The 27,005-nt window shown below is 38.2% G+C and overlaps 1 protein-coding gene across 3 annotated transcripts in view; it reads right to left on the bottom strand.

Annotated features, from left to right (window-relative positions):
- Positions 1-27,005, bottom strand: part of susd6 (sushi domain containing 6) — a 33,545-nt gene that overhangs the window by 2,784 nt on the left and 3,756 nt on the right. For all 3 annotated transcript variants that reach the window (XM_032585057.1, XM_032585058.1, XM_032585056.1), the window contains exons 2-6: positions 23,752-23,913; positions 4,220-4,414; positions 3,200-3,394; positions 2,206-2,344; positions 605-1,080 (exon numbers count right to left, since the gene is read on the bottom strand). In XM_032585057.1, the coding sequence (XP_032440948.1) occupies positions 605-1,080; positions 2,206-2,344; positions 3,200-3,394; positions 4,220-4,414; positions 23,752-23,869 (1,123 nt within the window). In that variant the 5' untranslated portion in view covers positions 23,870-23,913. The remainder of the gene's footprint in view (positions 1-604; positions 1,081-2,205; positions 2,345-3,199; positions 3,395-4,219; positions 4,415-23,751; positions 23,914-27,005) is intronic.

Raw genomic sequence — 27,005 nt, forward strand, 5'->3', positions numbered from 1 at the left:
AGCAAAAAAAATTATGCAATTTTACCAGAAAGACTTAAAATTACATGAAATAAAATGAAGAAAAGTTTACTAATTTTTTGTGGTGAGTTATTGTGAAAATAATATTTGTATTCTTAATATATCATGCCTTCATTCTCATAATTGAAAGGGGAAAAAAAGAAGAAAAAAATTGTAGCCTTACATAGACTCCATCATAGAGTTGACCTGAATTCAAAGTTCAAATAAACAGAAGCTGAAAAACACGCCTGTCAAACAAGATGGCCGCCTTGTGTATGCTGACATCACTATGAACTATGGTAACCCAAGGGGTGCATTGGCCAAAAAAATAAAAAATAAAATAAAAATCAGGTTTTCCAAAAATTAAATCTTCAAAAACCAAAAATTACCAGCTAGTATAAATATACCCTGAAGAGTTGCTGCTAAAAAGTGATTTTGACTTAAGAAAGCTGAATATAAGTGCACATGCATACATAAAATGTTAAATTCAAGGGATGTGAATATTTATAACATATGTAAACAAAAAAATGAATCAGTCAAACAGAAAATGTAAACAATGCATCATTAAGTCATATTCGTAAAAGATTTTTGTAGATTTTCCTCTTACCGTCAGCAAACTCGTCTACAGAGGCGACTGAAAGCAGACTGTGCTGGTCGCTGCTCTCAGAGTCTCTACGGAGAGGTAGGGGGCCCGCCCAAGCACCCGCAAGGTGCTCTCTAGCCCATGAAGTCGAAGAAGAGCAGGAGGAGGATGAGGGGGCCTGATGAACCAACACCGTCTCTGCGTGACGGCGGGAGGAGAAGGAGGAGGAAGAGGTTGATGGGAGACAGAAGTCTAATTCTCTGTGTTGGCGGCTCCTGCTGGAGCTTTGGCCCCCCGCGGCTCCCTGAGGAAGCCCCTCGGAGAGCACGATGGGGACCCGCGACTCTGGTGAAGCTGCAGCCGGTGGTGGAGAAGGAGGAGGGCCAGACATACCACAGGGTCCGCTACTTCCATATACCGCCTCTTCGTAGGAGGGCAGGGACACCTGGACGCCCTCCACCACGATGGAGCTGGTCTGGCCTGAGACGCCTTGCTCCCTCCTAATGACCAAATACAAACACAGAATAATTTAACACTTAATGCTAAACTGAATATGGACAAAGTGATCTAAATCTGACATATTATGCTTCCTATGGGTTATGCAAAACATGTTCAATACATTTTTGGATAATGAGATTGTAGTCTGCTCACGTCTGCCTATTTTGAGCCTTTTGCAGACAAAAATTGTTACAATTATACAACCATATATCTTTGAAAAGCATTAGTAGAGCCTCCTGGATAACCAACAAGAATGCAGCAAGTGGTTTTTTGGATGGCAAGTCAACAACACTTGTCTTTCCAGCAGCCATTGTACTGCACAAACAGCTGTAAAACCAGCAAACTAAACATGCTGGAGTTCAGCTTGGGTTGTTAGGTGATGGGTTTGGCTTTTCTGGGGTTGCTAAGTAGCAGGGCAGTGCCCTATAAATGTGAGTTAACAATCAGGAGGTTTTTAAAAAGGCTCTTTTTCCAGACACCAAAAAACATTAACTTATTGGCAAAAAAGTTTTTTTTTTATGCATCTAAAGATGTATAAAATATTATTTTTTACATAATAGGTCCCTCACACGAAACTCAGTTTTGGGTTAAGGTCTAACATGTTGTGAAATGCAGCAAAATCTCATAGTGATTAGTGTTGACTGTTTATCGGACTGTACGAAGCCATCTGGTCCATTACACAATCAACAAGACTGCCAATGAGCATCAAATCAAATCACCCTGGCTTTTCTACCACAGAGCACCAGCAGATGCAGTTGTCAAATGTGATCAGATTAACTTTTTGAAATGCTTTTATTTTTATTGGCCAGGAATGTCAGAAATGAAAGCTTGCAGAACAAGTCATACACGAGCTAAATTACACAACAAGAGTCCACCAAAACATGTGACTAACAGGTGGGAGCGCAAAAGAAGTGAACATATGGACCTTTTAATTTTATAGATTTAATACATTTTGGTAAAAAAAACCCCCAAAAAACACTGTAATTACCAACTACACCTAGGATAAGATGCAGAAAACATTCTCTTCAATAAACAAAACACAACATAGGCTAAACTGTATGAAACCAGTTTAGTTTTGTGGTATGAGGAAACGAAAAAGAAAAGCTTTGACGTGGAAGTTATCTTACCTGTTGTGATGGAAGGACTTGAGTTTTGGCTGTACGAGGACAAACAGCACCACTAAGAGCAGGATGAGTAACACAGAACTCGCTGTGGTCAACACGATGGACAGAGCTGGCATCCCCAATGGCAGGCTGGGCTCCTTGTCTGGATGACCCAAGACAGATCGGAGTAGAAGTAGTTAGATTGTTGATTCATACGCACATTTCCAGAGATCTTTGGACTTTTAACCAATTTTATAAGAATAAATAGAAAGGTTCACAATGAATTTGTAACTTGCTAAAATGGGAGTGAGTGAGTTAAAATCAAATATACACATGTTGTTCAAATCTTTAATACGACAGAGTATTAGGGCCGGACTGAGTTTTTTTTTTTTTTTTTGCAATTACAAGAACAAAGTCATAATGTAATGAGAATAAAGTCAAAATATTAGAACAATAATGACACAATAGCATCATAATAAAGTCATATTAGAATAAAGTTGTTTTAATGAGAGAAAAGCTTTGAAATTGATCAAGATCTGACGTGGGCAGCTTGTCTAGTTCACGATTCTTTCTTTGAAACAGACAGAGTAGTTTGCACAATTCTTTCCAAATTATAACTTTATAAGATGCACAACATAACTCATTTTTATTTTGTATAATTTATTTGGTGTAGTAATTATCATAAAATTACTGCTTCATTCTACTAATATTACAGCTGTATTCTGGTAATATTATGACTTTACTCCCATATCATTTTGACTTTATTGTCATGTGACTTTTTTCTTATATTATGACTTTATTCTCATAATGACTTTTTAAATCATATTACAACTTTCTCACAATATATGTTTATTTTTGTATTATTACGACTTTGTTCAAATACGACTTTTTTCTTTTTTTTATTGTGATCCTTATCCTCCGTCATAATTTTACACATTTTCAAGCCTTCAAAGCAAAAAAAAGAAGAGAAAATTAATCAAATAAAAAAAAAAAAAAAACAGTAAATAGGATAACAAACCTTGTGTTAGTCTGCAGCTGATCTGCATGGGATTGTCCCACTCGCCGTTAAGGCAGGTGAGGTACTTGTAGTCGCCCTTCATCGTGTATCCCTCATCGCAGAAATACTCGATGACGGTGTTGTGGATGAGACGGTGGCAGGGAGTCGGGTGGCAGCGGTAGCCTCCGTTCTCTGGTTCCGTAGGAGGCGAACACACTGGAGAGAGCAAGATGAAATGGATGTTTGATTAATATTACTGTGGCCAGAAAATCTGTTTGTCATCATTTCTACCTGTGGAGAGACTTCAGAGCTCAGAGTTTACTGAGAATGACACGCTGCTTCCTGCCAACTCTCAAGGACAAACGTTTCTGTCAATGTTATCGTATTGTGTAGTGGCGTGGTGAAGAGAATTTTCAGTTTGGGTTTGCTCATGTATTATGTGCTGAAGTTTGACTTCAAAAGCCTGTACTACTGTCTGAAAGTAACCATGCATCACTTTACTTCAATTTTGTGTTAAATACAGAAAATTGCAACACATCAAATACACAACATTTTACCAGGCATTTTTGGTTTAGTTTCCAGTGCAAATATCTTAGTACACTTGGAATAAGACAAATTAACTTAAAAGGAACTTTTCAATTTCAAGATATAGGAACTTGTTTTAAGTAAATAACTCTTTAATATTGATGAAAAAGTACTAGTTCCATTGGCAGATAAATTAACTTAACACATGGGGGAAAAAATGTGTTATAAGTTTAATAATCTGCCAATGGAACTAGTACTTCTTTATGAATATTAAGGAATTATTTACTTATTAAAACAAGCCTGTTTATGTAGCTACAAAGCTACTTTTAAGTTAGTTTTGTTTTATTTCAAGTGAACTAAGATATTTGCACTAGAAACTAGACAAAAAATACTTGGTAAGATTTCTGTTTTTGCAGTAAAATATTAAAGATTTTAAGGGGTATGAAGTACTCCATCTTTAAGTTTATCAACATGAAATAACATTTCTTTTAAATCAGCAATAAGGTTGCTGCTTACCATAGTTTTTGATACAATTTGGAGGTGACCGGGACCAAACTCCATCGCTGGTACAAAAGACAATAGCTGGTCCATCTGGAGTATATCCTGGATCGCAGCCAAATGTGAGCTGGGAGCCAGGAGGGTAGGAGACCTGGTTGGACTCGGTCTGGTTCAGCAGGATTCCATGCTGCACTCTGAGTGGCGGCGCACAACCTAAAGTCACACAACACAATGACAGGAATATTTATCAGCTCGCTGCTGGAAGGATTGGGAAACAAATGGGATTTGAGCTTCACTCCTCCGGCTTACGTAACCAACTCCCTGCAGCAGCCTGGCAGCCAATTTGAGATCATAATCCATATTTAATAATGCAAGATAAAAAAGTAATTATGTGCTATGTAAGTAAACAGAGTTTAGCTTGCCTCAAAACAGGAGGTGTATATTATTTTTTTATTTAGGAAGAGATTTTCATGTGCCGGCCAAGTGGAGAAACAAATTGTTTAGCTTTGGAGGAATGTTCTATTTATAATTTGGACTTACTTTTAAATATCACATAAAATTTACTCAGTGTGTAGACAAGAATTGTTTTATTGCCACTCTGGCATCTGAGTGCTGCATTAATGTCGCTGCGCTGTTTCATTACGCCGACATAAACCTTGGCCTGGTCTACCCTGAAGGCAGCTGTCGTCGGGTCAAACGACCTTTCAAAAGGGAAACTGTTGACAAGTAGAGCTGATAATTAAAGTGCACTGGTATTGTAACTAAAACTCTGCTGCATCTCACACCACAAGAAGAGGAACACTGGCTCAAGATGACGAGTTAGATGGAGGAAGTCTCGCTACTGTGCAGAGGATTAAAATGTCACAGTGAGCTCCGTATAGATCCAATTCTTCTAGATTAGCTCCTGCTCATTAAACCACCCTCTTCCCAAACTGGTAATGGTTCAATCTGGCAGTAGGTCTGGGTCCTACTCTGGGTTCATTTATTTTCTGTTAATGGCAGACTTTGATAGCTGAGCCAGCCAAGAAACACAGGATGAGGCAGTAGCCTAGAGTTAATCATGTTTTGATCCACCTTCCCAGGCTTCATCTACGGCGCAGCAGGGCAATGCCAGCTCCTTGTGGAGCCTGTGTTTTACCGCGGTGAGAGAAAATCATCTAAATGTGTGTTGTGTTCCTCGGAATAACCCCCACATTTAAAGCTACGATCTGGCGAGGGAGAGCATCTAAATCCAGCACATCTGACACAACATTGCAGCACCTGTGTAAACTGAGTAAAACTCGGGGCCCAGACAGTAATCTGAGTAAATCTGGTGTGACGCCACCTGATGGCAGGTAATGTAGAGCAGCTGTCATGCCGTTTCCCGTCGTCCCATGTACGCTGGTGTATTAAGGAGGTCTAAATGTGGGGAAACGAAAGGGATTTTGTGAAACATGTCCAGTCATATCTATAAGTAAGTGCTCCCCTTCTGAACAGTGCATGTGTGTTGGGATCAAGAGTGTGGAATCCAGTATTCAGACCATGATATTGTCATTTAATTCGTTTCCTCCCATATCGAAGGATCAACTGACCATCTAGTACAGGGGGGTTGAACTAATTTTTATTATGGGTCACATCAAAAACCTGAATGTTCTTAAAGGGCCGGTTGTGCCAGAATACAGTGATAAAACCAATTAAACTGTTAAAATATAAATGAATAGCAGTTCCTCCAGGATTTGGAGATTGTTTTAGTATTCTTTTTTCCAATCAAAATTGCAGATTCTGTGGTGCCAATTTAGAAAGTAAGTTTTATGATATTTGCGCTAATGTATGTTGTTAAATCTGACTTTTCATTACTTGCCATATCAATTATGGACTATAACTTGACATCAAGTAAGGATGCAGTCACTTAAACTCAATATTTTGGACCAATTTTGAGAAAGTTTGCAGAACAATCAGAAAAAAAATGTGGAGATTTGTTGCTTTTGTGTGAATTTTGCAGATTTGTGAAAAACTGGAGGAACTTATTGATGTAATTTGGAGTCTAAAGGGCCACATAAAAAGCTTCAGTAGAAACCAAGAATGTCATGATGAGATTTAAAAGGCTATTACCAGATCTATTACTATTGCATATATAAATGAATCTTCTAATAATAGGTTGATGTTGGCATTGTAACTCTTTGTTTCACTTCTTTAATCTGTTTTATAAAGTTAAACATTGCATAGTAATCTTTTATTAATTAAAATGGGAGTAAAAATCTACTTTCCTCATTCAATTTGATAAAAATCTTATTACCCATCCTCTTTTGAAACTTTTGACAACTTGCCTGTCACAAACAAACAGTAACAGAGCAAACAGCCACATCGCCCCACTTCAGTGTGTATTTAGAGATTGAAAAGAGACCATTTCCACAGCAGAGCCTCAGACGTTCTCTAATCTCCAGAGAGAAACGACGCTCTAAGCTGGCACCAGAAGATTAAATGCAAACACTCAAATGTGTGAGGCTTTCTCTCTCTCTCACATACACACACACATGCAGGGAAACAAAGTCAACACCCATAAACAAAGGCACGCCCAGGGCTGACAAGACTGACACCAGTGGGTGTGTTACTGAACTGTGCTGCGGAGAGACTGGATGTGTTTACTCAAGAGGTTTACAGATGAACAAAACATTCAGTTACCACAGGGTTATAACAGCTACGTCATAAAATTCAGGTTTCATGCTGCTTTAGAAATAAAAACATGCTGCATAACTTGGGGATTATATATTTCATAGGTCACCAAATGTCTTGCTCAACAGATATATCGATTATCAACTCATTTATCTGGGAGTGAGAACAGTTCTTTTTCTAAAATATTATATATTTACTTGATTAAATATTATAGTTTTAGCTTCCATTAATTCTACAACATTTTTTATAAAATGCAAAGTTACAGAAATCCTTCTTCCTCCAGGATCCTTTTCGGAAAACAATTTCCAGTGATAGGCCAATCTCAGATTTGTCCCCAAAGTGTGCTTCATGTGGTAAAACAACACCAAAATGTATGCATTTAAAGTTGAACTTTCTACATCCTTCCTTTTGACTCACACACCCAAACGCCGTCTGCACATCCACATTTCAGGATGTTATTTGACACCGTGACCAGAGCAGTTGTTCCCTGGAAGGCATCACGGAGAATAACGGCTCTCCAAGGAGAAGCTGGAGGTAATGGAGGTGGTAAAGGTGATGAATTGATTACGTCTGACTGAGAGGCAGAAGGGGACAAAAAAGGCCTTAGGGGGCAGTTCAGGGCAGCAGCTTTAACCCCTGTTGTTATCCTTTGTGGTGACCCAAGAGCTCTATTGAACTTCGGTCAATAGAGCTGATGTGGACAGATGAGTTGTAATGATACTAATCTTTTTTCCCCCCTTTGAAATGCTTTTATTTGAGGGAGAGCCTTAAAATTAGAAATGCATGGGTGCCTTTATGTATGGCTGCTTTCCCAATAACCCAGGCATAAAACTGAGTTAATTACATAGATCTTAACTAGAAGAAAGGCTGGATTGTTAATATTGTTTTACACCATATTGAAATGAAAGGCTTTATGAGAATGAGTTGAAGGCAAAAAACTTGGGACGCTCCGATGTGAACATTTGGTCCAATATCAATAACCAATATAAATATTGCTGTTATGGCCAATAATCAGTATTTATTGATATTGTATGTTAAATATATTTCACCACCCTTTGAAACTTTAAAGAAAAAGCAAAACACAACTTCATCGCTACTTCAGTTAAACTCCTACGGAGCGCTGGACTATCACCATCACAACACTCATATTTTACATAATGGTTTGTTTGTTTTTTTATCAGGAGATTATACATTTATTCACATTATATACTTTTTTCAAAACTTCCATAACTTTTTCCTTAAACATAAATCATCATACTGACCAAACAAAAATAAAGGAAAAATAAATCCCCCCCAAAAAATGTATTTGTGCTCTCAACACAAATACATTGTTGAGAGCACAATTAAACCACCATGTGAAACTAAACGGTTTCAGTTTGAATTAATCACAATCAGTGCAACCAAGTACAACACCACAGCTTGCATAAGAATAGAAAGAAAACAAAGGATCTAAATACAATCCGGCTAAAAATGAAACCATTCCTCTTCAACAAAGACACTCGCACACAATTTCTTTAAGAGAAATTGAAACGCAGGTCATCTGAAAAACAATCCCAAAGGTGGGAATTGTACATTTATGCCACTCTGGCTACTATGAAACTTAAAATGCTTTAACTACTGCAACAAAAAGTGATATAGGGTAAATGGAAAGATGAGGCCATAAAACAGCAAACAGATGGAGACAGGAGGAGAAATGTGGCAACATCAGGAGGAAAATAGGGCATAAGCAATTACAAGCTACAAGGAAACATGTTTTGGCAGGTTAGAATGAACCAATACTTCTGGATGTAATGCATGACAATTATAATAGCCTGAAGGTGAGGCTGAAATCCTGATGAAGAGGTTCTGTTAGCTGAAAGAATGAACTCAGTCCAGGTGGCCAGAATGTGTGCAATGTTTACGATTCAACCTGTGCGTCTCCCTGTCAATTAGCCGAAAGTTAATATCGAAACAAAAAGATGAAAACAACCGACCGAGTTGATTTGCATTGCCTAGTCAAACTTTAGCACATCATGTTCTGTGGTTTTCAGGGAGGGAATGAGTCACAGGAAAACACAAGCTGTTATCTGAGTCTTGTGAGTGAAATTTAATTTAAGAAATGGCAAAAAGCAATAATGACTAAAACAGAGTTGTGTGTGCTCTCTGAAAGCTACTGAAAGACAATTTTTTAAAAATAAGATAGAAATCCAAGCTCTCAAAATGAAGGAGACATTTAAAAAGGTTAAACTATTAGAGTCCATTTGAGCACACAATTGTAAGCTGATCAAAGCGCTTAGTTGCTTAAAGATCAGAGAATAACTTCACGTCGAAGAGAGACTCTGCCTGGACACACCACCCGTGAATCTGATTCCTAATCCCAACAGCTAGAGCTGCAAAGCTGTGCTGGAGGACACTCAGCCCATGGGCGGGGGGGCATCAAAATCCCCTTCCTAGCCCTGAGGTGCCGGACTGCCTGTGAATATCTCTCCTTTCCCATCTGTCGCTAATGGCACACGTCTGGTGAGTGCAAGAGGGGGGTGGACTGGGATGAAGAAAGAAGAAAAAAAAAAAATCAGGGTGGGAGAAAGATGTGGATTTTAGCAATCATTGCCCAGGCAAATTAAATTTCTAATTGTTCTCCATTACAAGCTGGGAGAGCATTACAGCAGATCAGATACTGATTACTTAAACAGTCAGCTGGCTATGCTGCTTTCTACAATGGCCCATAAAAGAGGGTGTGTTTTCCTCTATGTGTGTGTTTACATAAATAAAGGAGCGAGGGGGGCTGTGCTTGGATTAGGCTACAAACTGAAAAGATGACGATGTGGTCCATTTTTCCTGATAAATACGTTTTGTATATTAGTTGGCTTCAGCCCAATCCCTTTGTTGTTGTTGTTGGGTTTTTTTTTTGATGATACTGCAATCATTTTGGAAACCAGGATGTTTTTGTTTTTCCATGCTCTCTTGTCTCTCCAGCTAATCCGTGGGATTTTTTAAGCCAAGCTGTTGTTATTAGAGTGTAGTACAGTGAATCAGAGCCCACGGTGTGGTGGTGTCAGAAAAATAACAGCACTTGCACTAATTTCTGCCACTAAAAGATAAGCTTAGTCGTAAATATTAACAGGGGATTAAAGCTGGGGTTTGTGTTGTTACTCTCATATAGAGTTAGAAGCATTTAAAAAGAATGCCTGAGTAAGTTTAGTTGTGGCTTTTTATTGTTTAAAAGACGGTTTTAAAATGCCAGATACAGTTTTTTATCTTTGTGTTGCTTAAAGTTCCTTTGCAGTTTCAACATATGAATAACTGCAGAACAACAAAAACCTAAGAAATATCAATAAATCAGAGTTATTCCATCTTTAATATCAACATGGACACAGCTATTTAGGATCACTTTAGGTGAATTTTATTTATCAATACCTGTTTTCAAAAACATCTATAACTTTAGGCTTATTTAAAGAAGTCAAAATTTATGGTAAAGTTCAACATTGAGTGAAAATCTGACCTTGTATAATAATTTAATATTTTATTATACGTCATCAATTACCAAATTGTTCTTTGTTGGAAATAAAAACAATTAAACCAATAAGTTAACAAAAAGCCATATGACTCAACTAAACCCTAAAAGTCTGGACTTTTGGTTTGACAACTGGTAATAAATATAGAAAAACTCAATATTCTAAATGTCTACACAGAACCGTATTGTGCGACACTACAGGATGCATTTCCAACTCATGCAATTTAAATCCCTTTTTTCCATCTCACTTCAACTCAAGTATCACACATCAGCCATGGCAGTCAAACATGGTTCAAGCAATAAGAGGTGATACTTGAGCTGAGAGACTCACACGAAACAGATAGTGTGTGATTGATACTAGCAGGGTCATTTTCTTTTCAGAACAACTTCTAAGTTTCCTTCCTACAAAACCCACTGCTTCTCTTATTCACCTCAGGAAAACCTCACAGTAGAAAGACAGAAAGAGGACCAAAAAAATATCTGGGTGTTTAGTAAGAGAGAATAGGTATGAACGAAGCATGCTGAGAAAAAAAATGAGAACATAATAACCACAAAAGGGTAGGTTGAAATCTGCAGGGTGGAAATGATGCAGAACAAAGCTGAAACCTCAAAATATTATGTTCTGCAGAAATGAGTTTCTGAGAGAAGATTTAGCAACCTGATAAAGAGAGAAGTTTAAAATGAGAACAATGAAGACGAGAAAGGAGTGTGTGGGAGGTCCTAGCACCAAGATAAAAGGAGTTTCAAAATGTAAGAATCAGTCAAGACTAAACTTTTCAATTACTCCTAAGGTTTGTTTTCCTAATCTGTGTTTCGTGTGTGATATACCCCTTAAATATCAAACGATATTTATTAGTTAGTTACCAGATTCATTGTAACAGTTAATAGGCAACCGTCCGGCAAACATGAGTCAAGCAGCTGCAGGTCTCAAAAGAGCATTTATAGAAAACACGTCTTCCTGCAGCTGCAACACAAGGTTGCAAAAACACAGGCAAACACCCAGAGATGGAAGCGTCTAAATGCAGAGGAAAATCCTCCCTGTCCTCATTCAGTCCACCCCTGCTGTTCCGATGCATTTAGTGAGCCACGTGTGCTGCCCGTGTGCCCCATTGTCCTCGCTCGCCGTGGACGGGGCACAGTGACAGATTTAAGTAGCGTGCCTCTGAAAAGGACAACAGACAACTTTGCATTTGAAGGGTTAAATATGCATGCGAGGCCAAAGCGGGTGAGGGCAGCCATTGTGTGACCCCCCAACATGCAAACATGTACACACTCTCGACCCTCACACAACAGATGGGAGGATGTTCTGAGGTGGCGAACAGCGAGCGCTCGCTTCTTCTCTTCCATTGCCGTCTCCGTTGACGACAGCTGGGAGGCAGACATTCCTACTTCTAGGCTTTCACAAGAAAACAAAAGAGTGTGTGGGACCCCTCCCACACACACACACACACGTGCATGTGCTCAGCCGATCACATCCCCCTCACTGAAAAACTGTCAAAGTAACTGTGGGCTGATCGTGTTTCAGCGGCTCGAGCCTGCCAGCTAGAAGAGGCATGAGCGCCGAGTCCGGGACGCTGGTTGAAGGTGAAAGTCGGCTGAAGGCAACCCTGGTTACCAGAGTCTGCATGTCCTTTGTGGTCAGGGTCCGGCAATATGAATTAAAAATAAAATCTCTGATTTTTTATCTAACAAGATCCAATTTTTTTCTAAAAATAAAACAAAAATTAAATACAAAAGATAGAGAAGTGTTTAGTTTAATTATACAGAGTATTTGATTCAGGCTACAAGAATCTTTGTTTAATTATGAAAAGTTTGTCATAAAATTACCAGAGTACAGATGCAATTTTACCAGAAAAAATGTCTTAAAATGACAAGAGTAATTTAAAAATAATTTTAATGAAAAAAAACCAAAACCTTGAATAATAAATTATTTATTATTTTTTTGTGTTGGAGTTCTCATTAAATTACTTCTTCATTTTCTGAATATTACAACTTTATTCTGGTAATATTAAGACTTTATTTTCATATTAATACAACTGTAATCTTGTAACATGAGGACTTTATTTTTAAAATCTCAGCCTGAACCTTACATTCCTGAATTCAATGTCCAAATTATAGAAGCTGTAAAACACGACTGTCAAATAAGATGGTGGTTCTGGTTGTGCTGACATCACTCCAAACCCAATGAGTTAAATGTTTTCCAAAAACCAAAGTTTCAGTTAATCAATTTATCGCCCAGTCCAAATGGTGGTTAAGAGTAACGCAAATAAAATGTTATCAAAATTTTGTGTCTGAAACAAGTTATGTTCACCGATATAATCTAGTCAAAATTTCAATGTAAGAGAAGTTCAATCCAAAAGCGAAAGGAGACAGAAATAGTTCTCTACAGTTTGTTATGCAACAAAGCTGTTCCTGTTCGAGCCCTTTGTCCATCATCACAGTAATGAAGTCCAACTGGACTCTCAGGCCAACTGCTCCAACGAGTTTCCATGAGGGCGAACAAAATGGCAACAAGCATCTCTGTGTAACCTCTTAACACAAGCAGCCTGCTCTGATGAGAGAAAAGGCATGCGGTTAGCTGTGTGTGTGAATTTGTGTCACCTTTCAGGCAAACTGTGTGTTTTGCAAACAATCACAAATTGCAAACTCTTTCAATAACCCCTGCAGTAAATTCAAACCGGAAACCGCAACCACTCTCCTCCAATCAACACAACTTCAATGTTATGACATTTTTTAAACAATCCAGCAATGGAGCAGTAATTTACTCAAATATAAATAGAGTCACAAAGAGTATAATATCATTTTTCTTTCAGCAATTACAAATTAAAGTGTTCTGGAGCGTTACAAATGCTGTAACTGGGATTGTCACCATAACAGATTTTCCTGGAAGATAAAGAAACTATTGCAATAAACAATATTTGTTATTTTGAGACCATTTTCAACTAAGATAATGGCATAAAAATGCAAGTTTGCCCTTCTGAAGACCAATAAAACCTAATTTTGTAATGAACACTTGCTGGAAAATATCCAAAACAACCAAAAACAATAAATAATACAGAAATAAAAACCACTTGCAACCGAAACCATAAAAAAATATTATGATGCGTCTAAACAAAATTGCCCTTCAAAAAATCTCTAATTTTCAAGCTCATTTTAATTTATCATGCGATTAATTGATTATTGTGACTGGCTTACCTGGTTCTCAATACACAGAAGCACACAGTTAAATGCTGACATGATGACCTAAATGGAGTCACATCAAGCCACTACAAAGATCATCATTGTTGAGGTTTTGTTTGCAAATGAGGCAATAAGGACAGAGGGCATCAGTGTGGAGGAAAGGCCACTGGTCACAAAATATTTCAGGAACCGGATGAAGAGTCATGAGTAATTACTGAATGCTGTTTAGGGCCTCAATAGGGGAATTTCAGCAATGTCAAAGTGCAAGCAATGAAGCTACATTTAAGAGAAAACTCCAGTTCATATCTCTAGTGTAACCGCTCTTTAAAAGCAGGGCAGATGGGAATCAGGAACAGTCATTGTTCCCCTCTTCTTTTGCTTACTTACAATCACTATGAATGAAGAAGAAATGTTCTCACAAAATAAAAGCAGGGGGTTAAAGTGAAACAGCTGTGCGTTGACTCCTTCATTTTCATGACAACAGGTTACGTAAATGTAGCAGGCTAGCACATGTACACCCCAGCCCTTCCCCATAAGCAGCGTATCAGCTAGTCTGTCATACCAGCTAGATGTCAGTTCTTAATATACACTCACTTTTAGCAAGTTATTTAAATAATACAAAAAAAACCAGGCCTTTATTTATTTTCTTAAAGCTTTCCAAAGTTGAAGATGTGGCAAAGAAAAAGCTGAAAAAACAGGAAGGACTTGACGGAAAGTTGTGGGAACTGTTGCCATATTTCCACTCTACCCACATTGAGACGTGCTGGGGCCTGAATGAATGTTAGCTTTGTACTGCTGCAGAAGATAACCAACCAGACATCATGTTTAGTTCCAATCATGATAGCAACTAGTCAGCAAAGGGAACATTTTGTTAACAGCCAAGTAAGCTGTAAAGTAGGGAAATCTTACTGTAAAATATCTTACCGGTAGGACAAAGAAAGCAGCTCGAGATGTTCAGATAACATTTTAAATGTGTTAGCGTCATGAGCTTTGATCGTGGTTGCTCTAAAACAGTTTGGACGTCTCACCAACAGGCAAAGTCAGCATGTGTGTAGAATGCCTTGTGCCTCGTGTGCAAGGCGAGGAGCTTGTTTGAACAGGATGCTGGTGTTGACTAACCGTGTGACGACAAAAACAACCCACACTGTCGGTGGGTCTGAAAAAAACCACACACGAGGAGACCAAGCAGCACCAAGGAGGAAGTGAGATAGGAGAGGAGAGAAAAGCTACAAGAACAGAGAAAAAAAGGACATTGGGTACTTAAAGTAGAACTGAAATCCAATCTCAAAATATTGATATTTATAATATAATTTAGTGACATTCCAGAGACTTAACTCGTCAATAAATGCCATCGTGACATTGCACCTCATTGTTAGCCTAAAAACCCTTTTCAGTTCATGATATCAGATAAAATTCAAGAATAGGAGCGATTGTTTCGATGTAAGCAAAAAAAAAAAAAAAAAAGTGAAGTAAAAGCAGCAGAAGACAGGAGAGGCTGGGGGATATATTTAGCAGCTCATTAGTTTGAGATGTCCTCTACTCAGCGGGCTGGTCCCTTCGATGAGACCCTTTGGAAATCATTACGACTGCATGCTGCTCCAGACAACACTCGCTTCCCAGAAAATCTATTTACAAACCCTAACTCTGCTGCTTGGCTTTATTGTTTCCTCGAAATTATTGTCAAATTCAAACAACTGATCCCAAACTAAAGCTCTAACATACAAGCTCCATCTTTAAATGAAAACAAAGCTTCAACAACACTCATGAATAATCCTTAAAAATTAGACGTGGGTATTTTATGGCAAACAAAAAAAAGAAAAAAAAGAAAGATGTATAAAGTGCCAGTTCTGAACAAACGTTTTATTTTGAAGGCGACATATTACTAATGTGGGCCAGTGTCAAGTCACGCCACATGAACGTCTAAAGTAAGGGCTCCACAATGTGTCAGCATTGAAATATCAGTGTGTGAAATGATAACAATTTGCTGTTCATCATTTTTAACTGTTATGAACACATTGTAAGCCAATGAGAGCGTTGGTTTCCTTGCCGCAAGAAATGCTGACACCTGAAACATGACTGAAAGGTAGAAATCATATTGCAGTTCAGTTTCCTAATATGGTAGAATAAGATTTATTTACCAAGGTCAAAGTTTGTAGAGAAGAGACCGCTTGTCTGGGCTGCAATAAAGATGACCAGATTGAGTTTTCAATCAAATAATTTCTAGTAGGATATTTAGTTATAGAGTTATTATTATTTAATAAGTAATAAGTAAGCTGGGTAGAAGGGTAACAACTGCTCTGTTAGAACTGTTCACAAAATAACCTTTGTATGTGAGCACCATTTTACAACACTGTATCTAGTGGCATCTCTTCCTGGTTTGACATTCATTAACATTTACAGTACAGCAGGTGTCACAGGTATATTTCCATGTTCCTCATATTTCCAATGAGCTAAAACAGTAGGGTTGAAATGATTACTTGTGATTAATCGATTATTGAAATAAACTACAACTAATTTAGTAATTGAGTAGTCTTTAACTGCAGCATACACACAAAAAATGCCATTTGGTGAAAAAGAAAAAATATATTGAGCAGTGATGAAGCCATTTAAGATGAAGACACCATTATCTGTAAATATGTTTTAGCCAAAACTCCTAAAGTGGTATAGTTTCCACTTCACCCAGTTAATATTTGCTAAAGGAATGGTGTTGCATTTTAGGGAATAAAATTGTTTTCTTATTTAAAAAAGGATTGGAATTATTTGCATATTTTAATGCATTTCCAATAAGTGGTCAAATGAAAAATCTGTAGAAAGTGCCAATTTTTTTATCAGTAGATTACTCAATTACTACAATAATTGTTAGTTGCAGCTCTGTTAAATAGTAATCAGCACAATGTGAATTTTGGACATCAAGAAGAAGCATTGCAAATGGTAGAAAGCAACAAGAGTCAAAGCAGTACAAATTGCAATCTCCAATAAGCCTTGTGCTACCACGCTGTGCGGTTGCACTGTGTGGCCAACAATAATCCCGACCATCTGTGATTTTCTCTAATATTAGAACAATCCAGACCACACTTTAAAGTGAATGAAATGCCCCTGCGTCACCTGTCCACACTGCAGCATCTGTTTTTCCTTGCTTGGTGACCCGTCTAAAGTTTGCCTTTAGGGCCTGATTGGCTGGGAGAAACTGCTAAATGGCACACGGTGAGAGCAAAGATTGATGGCTCAAGTGATAAACACACAGGTAATGAAAGGGAAAGGCTGATGGATTTGAGCGGGCTGCTCTTAATGGCCCTCTGTGTCACCTGGCTAATGGCTGAGACCTTTTGAAAGATGGAGGAAAACAGAGAGACGGATCGTAGAAAAGGGACCTGGCACAGCGCACAATTTGCTCTGTCACAACAGAAACGGTGAGTTAGCAGATCTAAATGCTGACTGGCGATGCAGCTTACCGTGGCCTCCAATATCCTCTAAATGCACTGTTTGTTCTCGGATTTCAGAAAGGAGAGAGAAGTCAACGCATTACTTTACTCCCGCCCGTCTGCAAAGTGCCTTGCTAATAGGACTTAAGGGAATCGTCCCGAACGAATAATTGCACTGGAAACACTATTCCCCACATCCCCATGCCGTACTGTTACTGCTGCAAACACTGGTAACTGAAATGACACAATTAGTTTTTGATGTATATACAGATCATTCTGCTGGTACATGAAGCAACATACTTTAAAGACCGCTGGAGATCCCAGAAGAAGGCCATGGCACATTCAGATATTTTCCTCTGTGGTCAGTGAGGCTTTGCTCTGCTACAGATACAGTAGAGCCATCAAGCCCTGTCCCTATGACCAATCTTCAAGAAAACAAATTCATAAAAAGTCCTTCCACTGGCTCCCCGTAGCTCAGAGAATGGACTTTAAAATACTTCTGTTAGTTTACAACAGAAACTAACAGAAGGCACAAAAATATATATTAGAGATCTGTGGTTATTGCATCAAACTTCCAGACTAGGGGTGGGCATTTATCGTATCATTTATCATGATAAATTTCTTATAAGAATTTTGATTTATTGCTGTCACAGTAAACACTAACTGATGATGTTTAAAAACTGTGCTTATTGTCATTATTGATAGTTTTATTATTTTCTCCACTGTTTCTTCAATGAAAGCATCAATAAATACTATTAAATTTGAAAATACAGTTACAGTGTGCAGCTTAGTGATACAAATCACACTTCTTTATGTGACTAATGTCGTAAAGAAGTACATTACAACTAGGCCTGTTTTTCAAGAGCAGTATTTGTGTTTGTGGGGCTATCATTGCTGTGACACACAGCTGCAGTCGTACAGTTGCTTAAAAAGATTGAATAAATAGTTCTTATTGTCACTAAGGATGCACGAAAAAATATCTGCAAATATCAGTTATCAAACAAAACACAAATTGGATATGAATATCGGCCCCTAATTTTCATATTGGTGCATTCATAATTCTCACAATAGTATCTCAAAATATTGAGGTAAAACTTTAAGTCTATACCACCTGTCACATTCCAGACCACTCAGGTTTTCTGGTTCTAGTCTACTCTGCAAAAACAACCAAACATGGAGAAGCAGCATTCAGCTTTTATCATCCATGCATAACATTAAGTTTCTTTAAATCAAGGCTAAAACCCCACGTCTTTAGAGTTATAAGTGGAACATTGATCAACATATTTGATTTGTATTTGCTTGATGATTTTGATGGAGGCATTTGATTGAATGTAATGTTTACTGCTGGTATAATGCACTTTGAACTGCCTTGTTGCTGAAATCTTCTACAGAAATAAACTTGACTTGAATAGTGGAGACAGCTCAACACGTTGATTCATGAGCGAACAGAAGAATCTGCTCATGCAATAGCCTTTGATGAGGCTGACAAATATTTCTTCATCTTTCACAACTCCAAATATCAAAAACAAAATGCCAAAGAAATGCAAAAGGCAGCTTTCCACTCCCACCATCTCTCCTCCCTCTTTCCCTCTGATATGTTCTTCTTCCTAGGATTTCTTTTGTTATTCCACTTCCCGTTCTCACGAACTAACATATCAACTTCGCCAGCATACGGAGAACACAGCAGGCTCGCTTATGGGAGATTTCTGTTCCTTTGCTCACACTTTCATGCACAGCTTTAGATCAACGTCAGAACAATGGGTTTCAGAAGCCAATACTTATCTTTTTAACTGCTTACAGACGGAAGGTTTGAACCTTTTTTTCCACTTCTCACCAGATGGAACAATGTTAAAGCTGAAAACATGCTGCGCAAATCATGGGAATTGACCCTTTGGTGCTCAGAGTTCCCATCTTTACTCTTCCAGCTCTGACTCACTGTCTGGGCGTACTTCCTCAGAAACATGCCACAAAGGCTTACTGTAAGAAATTGACACCATATTAGGAACGGAGCTCCACTCAGCTAACTTCAGCGGGGATGTCATATATGCTCAAAAAAATGTTAAGAAACAAGCAACATCCAATCACTGAACAGATGCTTAGAACAGATAAATGTGTGGATGTGCCAAAACTTTCTCCAGCTGAACAGAAACAAAACTGAAGTTATTATTTTTGGACCTAAAGAGGAACGATCTAGAGTCAATGCACAGCTTCAGTTATTACAACTGAAAACCAGCGATCAGGCCCGAAACCTGGGAGTAGTGATGGACTCTGACCTGAACCTCCAGAGCCACATAAAGACAGTTACAAAGTCGGCTTTCTATCACCTGAAGAACATTTCCAGGATTAAAGGACTAATGTCTCAGCAAGATCTAGAGAAACTCACCCATGCGTTCATCTTCAGTCGTATTGATTATTGCAACAGAGTCTTCACAGGTCTGTCCAACAAATCAATCAAACAGCTGCAGCTGATCCTTAATGCTGCTGCTCGTGTTCTCACTAAAACCAGGAAGATAGAGCACATAATACCAGTTTTAAAGTCCCTACACTGGCTCCCTGCAGCTCAAAGAATAGACTTTAAAATACTGTTGTTAGTTTATAAATCACTGAACGGCTTAGAACCACAATACATTAAAGATCTGCTGTTGTTGTATCAACCCTCCAGACCTCTCAGGTCTTCCGGTTCTGGTCTGCTCTGGATCCCCAGAACCAGAACCAAACGAGGAGAAGCAGCTTTCAGCATCTATGCACCACAAATTTGGAACAAACTTCCAGAAAACTGTAAAACAGCTGAAACACTGACTTCTTTTAAATCTCAACTAAAAACCCACCTGTTTAGAATTGTATTTGAAATATAATCAATTACAAATTTACTGATGGAACTTGACTTAATGCTGTGTTTTGATTATTGATTCTATGTTGCATTGTGTTTCTGTGTTTGTAATGATGTAAAGCACTTTGAAATGCCTTGCTGCTGAAATGTGCTATACAAATAAAATTTGATTGATTGATTCACGTAATTTCCTGAAAATCCTGCAGGAAGAAAGCCAGAGGTGCTTCCCAGCAAAAGCTTGTTTATTACAGCTCCGTTTCTATGAACACTTTGCCTTTTTCAGAAGGTGGCTACATCTGAAGCATGTCCAAAACATAAACATAATCATGAGCAATGATCGCAAACATGAATTTTCATATTGGTGCATTCATAATTCTCACAATAGTATCTCAAAATATTGAGGTAAAACTTTAAGTCTATACCACCTGTCACATTCCAGACCACTCAGGTTTTCTGGTTCTAGTCTACTCTGCAAAAACAACCAAACATGGAGAAGCAGCATTCAGTTTCTATCCTCCACGCATAACATTGAGTTTCTTTAAATCAAGGCTAAAACCCCACGTCTTTAGAGTTATAAGTGGAACATTGATCAACATATTTGATTTGTATTTGCTTGATGATTTTGATGGAGGCATTTGATTAAATGTAATGTTTACTGCTGGTATAATGCACTTTGAACTGCCTTGTTGCTGAAATCTTCTACAGAAATAAACTTGACTTGAATAGTGGAGACAGCTCAACACGTTGATTCATGAGCGAACAGAAGAATCTGCTCATGCAATAGCCTTTGATGAGGCTGACAAATATTTCTTCATCTTTCACAACTCCAAATATCAAAAACAAAATGCCAAAGAAATGCAAAAGGCAGCTTTCCACTCCCACCATCTCTCCTCCCTCTTTCCCTCTGATATGTTCTTCTTCCTAGGATTTCTTTTGTTATTCCACTTCCCGTTCTCACGAACTAACATATCAACGTCGCCAGCATACGGAGAACACAGCAGGCTCGCTTATGGGAGATTTCTGTTCCTTTGCTCGCACTTTCATGCACAGCTTTAGATCAACGTCAGAACAATGGGTTTCAGAAGCCAATACTTATCTTTTTAACTGCTTACAGACAGAAGGTTTGAACCTTTTTTTCCACTTCAAATCATTCCCACAAATCATGGGAATTGACCCTTTGGTGCTCAGAGTTCCCATCTTTACTCTTCCAGCTCTGACTCACTGTCTGGGCGTACTTCCTCAGAAACATGCCACAAAGGCTTACTGTAAGAAATTGACACCATATTAGGAACGGAGCTCCACTCAGCTAACTTCAGCAGGGATGTCATATATGCTCAGAAAAATGTTAAGAAACAAGCAACATCCACGTAATTTCCTGAAAATCCTGCAGGATGAAAGCCAGAGGTGCTTCCCAGCAAAAGCTTGTTTATTACAGCTCTGTTTCTACGAACACTTTGCTTTTTTCAGAAGGTGGCTACATCTAAAGCATGTCCAAAACATAAACATAATCATGAGCAATGATCGCAAACATGAATCCCAAGAAAGTCACTTGCGCTAATTCAGGAAATATGCTGCCGGTAACTTCATCACAATGAACAATTGGACAGACAAAAAAAAAAAGACAAGGCTTGAAAGCAATTGATTCTAAAAATATCTTGGCTCCACTTCTTCCCAACAGAGAAGGAAAACTTTAAGAAAATATATAATAAAATTAGAGGCTCGGGCTATAAAGAAACCAAGCAAAATTATGACTGAAAGAAATTAATACTCAACTCTCCTGTCAATAAAAAGAAATTCCTGGCAGGGGAAAAACGCCACAACATTGATACAGTCAACTGCTTTTTATTCATGCCTGTAACAGAGCAGCTACTGGTGTTGAAATTCATATTCACTCACCATCCATGGGACGTATCAAGGGATTACCTATGTAAATTATGTATGCTGAGAGGAAGAGAGAGAGAGGTTGGTGATTGAAACGACTAATGACCACTTTAAAGCCTTGGCGGTATGATAATATGTCTGATTAGGAATTCAATTTCATACTTTCACATCATGAATGCTGCAGTACATATTTTTAATGCTATTGAAGCTGGCATGCATCTTGCTCATTTGAAGTTATTTTAACATTTTGTTCATCGCCATTTTTTTTCTTCTCGTAATAAAATGTAAAGATGTCTTATAATACATTCATATAAAAAGTAATGTTTTTAACACTCCAAACTGCTTAAAATCTGTATTTAATCTGCTGATATGATCGAAGAAAAACTTATGAAGTTATTTTAAAATGATTTTTATCAGATTCCCAATCCCTGTTGAGGTTATGCCATCTGCGTTTTTATTAAGATACACCTCCAGTGAACCATTATAGTCCATACACATTATTTTATGAATAATATGCCTTTTCTTTCATCAAACTGATCCCTGGCTCGATCAACAACATGGTATATCATACTCAAACTGAGATTTAATTTTTTCTGCTTTTGCATTAGAGTTACGACTCTACCAAAACGTAATTTGAGGGAAAATGGTGAATATAAATGGAAGCAAACACCAACACTGCAGTAAATAACAGCCCAAACAAGACAAGAGGCTGTATGAAGCGTATCTCATACATCTTTATAAACTTATGGCTTTCCTTTGGAGCATTTATTTCAACAAGGAATCAGACTGGGCAAAACAATTTTGATTGGTGCAGCCCTAATATTAGCTGCAGCTACAATTGGAAAATAAAATTATTCTAGAAATTAAAGCTGCACAATATATCTAACAGCAATAATTGTGGCAATATCAGTGTGTGCAACATCACATATCTGGCCAGCTGCACTGACTCTAATTGCCATTAATGTCCAAACCTCGTTTACATCTTTATGTAAACGAGATGAGATAATAAAGATAATAAAGCTCAGAGACCAATGGGGACATTGTGTTCTCATAAAAAGAGAAAAGTGTCAGGAAAATGAGGAATCACCGGACTCCAGTTCTGGATCAAAAGGCACATTTTAGATAATCGAAAGAAAACATGCAAGCATGTTGAAAGCAGAAACTAAGCACACTAACAGCCCCTTTGGCCTTTACATGAATCGTGTGTTACATAAGACAGAACGGGATGATGCGCTTCGGATCAGCACCTCCCTCCCTTCTTTGCTCAGAGGCTCATCTCTGATTGTTTTATTTCTTAATGTTGCCTTTTCTTCTTCCCATAACAACAAATTATTTAAAACAATAAAAGAATGACAAACTGAGCCCCATCTATGTGTCAGGGCTTCACAAAAACAATCCTCACATATTCTCACAGGCACAGTGGCTCTCAGTGGCAAGGACATCTGGCACATTTCACAAGCTTGTGATGTGTGGTCTGTGCACGTGAATGACTGGATAATACATGCAAGGAGGCCGTCAGTATGGGGAATGATTCTCCAGCGCTTACAGGTCAAAGAAAGTAAACTGGGTCTTCAGTAAAGAAGTGAAACACTGGTGTATTGGAAACTGGCAATGTTAACTTCAACTTTTATGCATTAAATAAATTTCCCAACATAATATTTCAAATTAAAACACAATATTTGATCTCTTGGAATGACAAAAAAGGACTCACATTAATATTTAAATTTAGTCAGATGTCCTTAATCTCTGAATAGACAGTAGATGTTATGTTTGAATCAAACTTCATGGCCGGAGTATGACCACAGGCAACATTATCTTCCCATTTAACTTAATAGTAAAGGAAAATTGTTGTGCCTCATTAGTGCAGCAAATGAATTCACACAGCACAACAATGAAATCCTAAGCAACCTGAATGACCCAGAGGGCAGAGAAAGATGATTTAATCTGACTGGAAAGGCAAGGTGAAAATACCTCAATCAATTCACAAGAGATGGTCAAAGATGGCGGTTTATTCTGCGTGTACCATGTGGGAACACTAACAAAAAGAGAAAGAAAAAGTGTGTGTGTGTGTGTGTTTTGGGGTCTGACTTACCTGATGCATGACCATGAGGGAGCAGGATGAAGAGGAGAAGTGCAGAGGCAGCCAGTCTGTGGGCTACAGAGGAGGAGGACGGGGCTCTCGTCGGAAACGCTACCATTCCATCGCACATCTTTTCCCCCCCCGACAGCCAGCGAGAGTCCTCTACGGCTTAACCTGTCCGAGCCACATTGACAGGAAGGGACGCGTGGGGAGGGGGAGAGGAAGAGGAAGAGCGTGGATTACCATCAACGTTCAAGCAGGGATTACGTAACCAGAAGCAACAGACAGCAAGACGGATATAATGAGAGTCAGCTACACAGATTGGTTGACAAACCAAGCGTGTCAGAGAGAACTCCATGCCCTCAGTTCAATATTTAGTTAGCCTGGTAAAACCCACAACTTTATGGATAAGTGTATTCCTCCCCTATGAGTTTTATAATTAGTGTACACCAGCAACAGGCCATCGATCTGAGTCTTCTTCTCATCTTGCTTCAATCCCTAATCTTTGCTTTGGCACAGCATCTATCTGCATAAGCCCTTAAGTACACTATGTTGTATATGACGTAACAACAACACAGATCAGAGTCGCTAATAAGGTGGCAAAAGGCAGATGGAGGGGGTGGGAAAATCTGATTGTGCATCACATTCAACTTTGGCACAGAAAAAAAAAGTTCAGAAAGTTATATTTGATTATAGCATTGTCATAATTAATCAATATTCTATCTAAAATGTATAATTCATATTGTTTAAAACTATTACAGCAAAAAGGAAGGTAGAAATATTTACTAAATGTTCATTACAAATTCAAACAATGTTTTCAGCAGAGACTTTAAAGTGTTATGTTAAAAAGTGCTTGGTTGTGTCAGTTCTGTACACTGTGCTGCAGGCTAGTGCTGCAGCAGAGTTTAGTGCATAAAACAAGGAAATGTTAAGACAAAAATATGGGCCGTTGCTTGGTTACTCGTATCTTTTACAGCCCTTATAAACCATCTACAAAGTTTCACTTTTGTTTATGTGTCAATGATTATTTCAGACTTTGATTATCCATTTTCTGTACAGGTTAGTTTGAAACAAACCTGCATAGAAAATGAAGAACACAAGGCTAATTTGAATCTCCAACATATTTCATTTAGACAGTTGAAAAGGTAATCAAGTCTGAAAATACTTATTTTTTCCCCAACTGTGTTGCTTCTTTGTACTTATCCAGATGTGGAAAACACTAATTAAAGCAATGCTGGACACAAAATCAAATCTTATAAAGCAGTAAAACTGCCAACTGATAAAATCCATATGGTGAAATGAGTTAAAATCATTAAAAGCAGGATTTGGATGAAGATCCTAAGCCACATTTTCTGAAGAACCTGCTTGGTAAAAGGTTCTCAAGAGAGGGAAAGGAGCCCATTAGCATTCCAAAAAGCTGACATGTTCATGCCAACATTAATGGCATGTTTTCACTGAAGTCCCATTCCCATAGGTCATAACACTAGGTAATGCCTAGCTTTGGAGTGCAAGTGTGAAATGTTGAACTGTCATTCAGCCCTGCTTCAAAGGATCCAGCAGTAATGGATATCAATCGGATCCTGATCACTTCGAGGTGAATGTGGCAACAAATCATCCAGGTGCAGAGGCTAGTTTTCACTGAAGTAGCTGAGCTTCAGGCTGGAGGGGGTGATCAAAGCGCTCCAATTCTTTATAGAAAAGTGTTACTGGATGGCTCGTGTGGAGGCTCGGAAAATGACAACAACAACTGGTGGACAAATCCAGACAGCCGGCAGCAAACACTTGCTTGACAGGGTGAATATGGCAATAAAGTAAAAAGTAACAAGCCTTCCTTGTTGCAAATAGTTGCTATTCAAAGTTATGTGACACAGCTTAAAGAGGATACTGTGTATTAGTACTGTGTATTAGTGTTGTTAATCATGTCATACATTCATAGAATCTGCAAGATTGCATTGCAACCGAGTAAAAATGCAGGACATAAATCTGGAACAAACTTCCAGAAAACTGAAAAACAGCCGAAACACCGAGTTCAATTAAATCAAGACTAAAAAACCCACCTGTTTAGAGTTGCCCTTTATTATTAATAACTATAATGTTGATCAATATATTTGATGATGATTGTTCTTGATCTTTATGACTTGATCAGCAATGTTTACTCTTTGTATCATAATTGTTTAAAGTGTTTTGGCACTTTTAACTGCCTTGTATGGGTGGACATATATCATATCTATCTTTTTTTTGGGACAAATTTCTTATGACAATATTTTGATTTGGCATCATCATGATAAATTCCAATTAATGATATTTACAAACCCCTAAAATTGTCAATTTTTCTCCACAGATTGTTCAAATAGTATCAACAAACATCAATAAATATGATTTAATGCAGCTGCTGTGTGCATATTAGAGATACAAATCACACTTTTCTATGTGACTGGTGTACCAAAGCATGTATGGGAATATTTTTTGAGAGCAGTGTTTGTCTTTGTGCTGCTATGACTGCTATACCATATACAAAGTTATACCAAAATAAACTACAAAAAAACTTGCTTAGATGTCCAACTGGGTAAAAATGTTTTATATATAGTGAAAAAACCAAAATAGTTGCATGACTAAGTTCATGCATGACTACAGTGGCAAAGCTTGTGGTTTCCATCTAACAGCAGCTATTTTAGTATGATGCAGTGCCATTTATCTAATCATTTGTCTTCACATCAGAAGGTCATCTGCTTCTGCAAATTTAGATTGATCATCCTCTTCCACAGAAAAATCACACAAGCATCAATACCCTCGCTGCATGAGCAGGACGGAAGCATACCTGCATGTGGCGCCTGCTAGTGGGAGAGAGTGACGCAAATTAGTTTTGGCAGGACAATTTGGGTAGTGTGTTCAGCCAAAGAGCAGGTAGTCAAAAGCACACAGGAGGGACCTGAGGGTGCCATCTGATGCATCAATATTTCCTAGTTGGTCCATACTGTAATTAGACCACATTTGGGTTGTGAAAAGGCTTTGCCATTTTAGATGTTCTTTATAAACTGCATGAGAAACATCGAGGATAGAAAAGATGCACTTTGTGGCTAAAGCTGAACACACTGCTGGACTGAGCTCTTGGAAAAAGCTTAAAAGAAAGTATTGACCGGCCAGATCATCAGAAAAATCAAAACTTAAGCAGAATTATTCTGCTTTCACGTGAAACACTTATCTAATCAGTGCGAAGGCACTTTGTCCAAAAAAAAGGTTTGCAGATCTTGAGATTTGCTGACTGG

This window comes from Xiphophorus hellerii, chromosome 15 (genome assembly GCF_003331165.1).
Source record: "Xiphophorus hellerii strain 12219 chromosome 15, Xiphophorus_hellerii-4.1, whole genome shotgun sequence".
Lineage (NCBI taxonomy): Eukaryota > Metazoa > Chordata > Actinopteri > Cyprinodontiformes > Poeciliidae > Xiphophorus > Xiphophorus hellerii.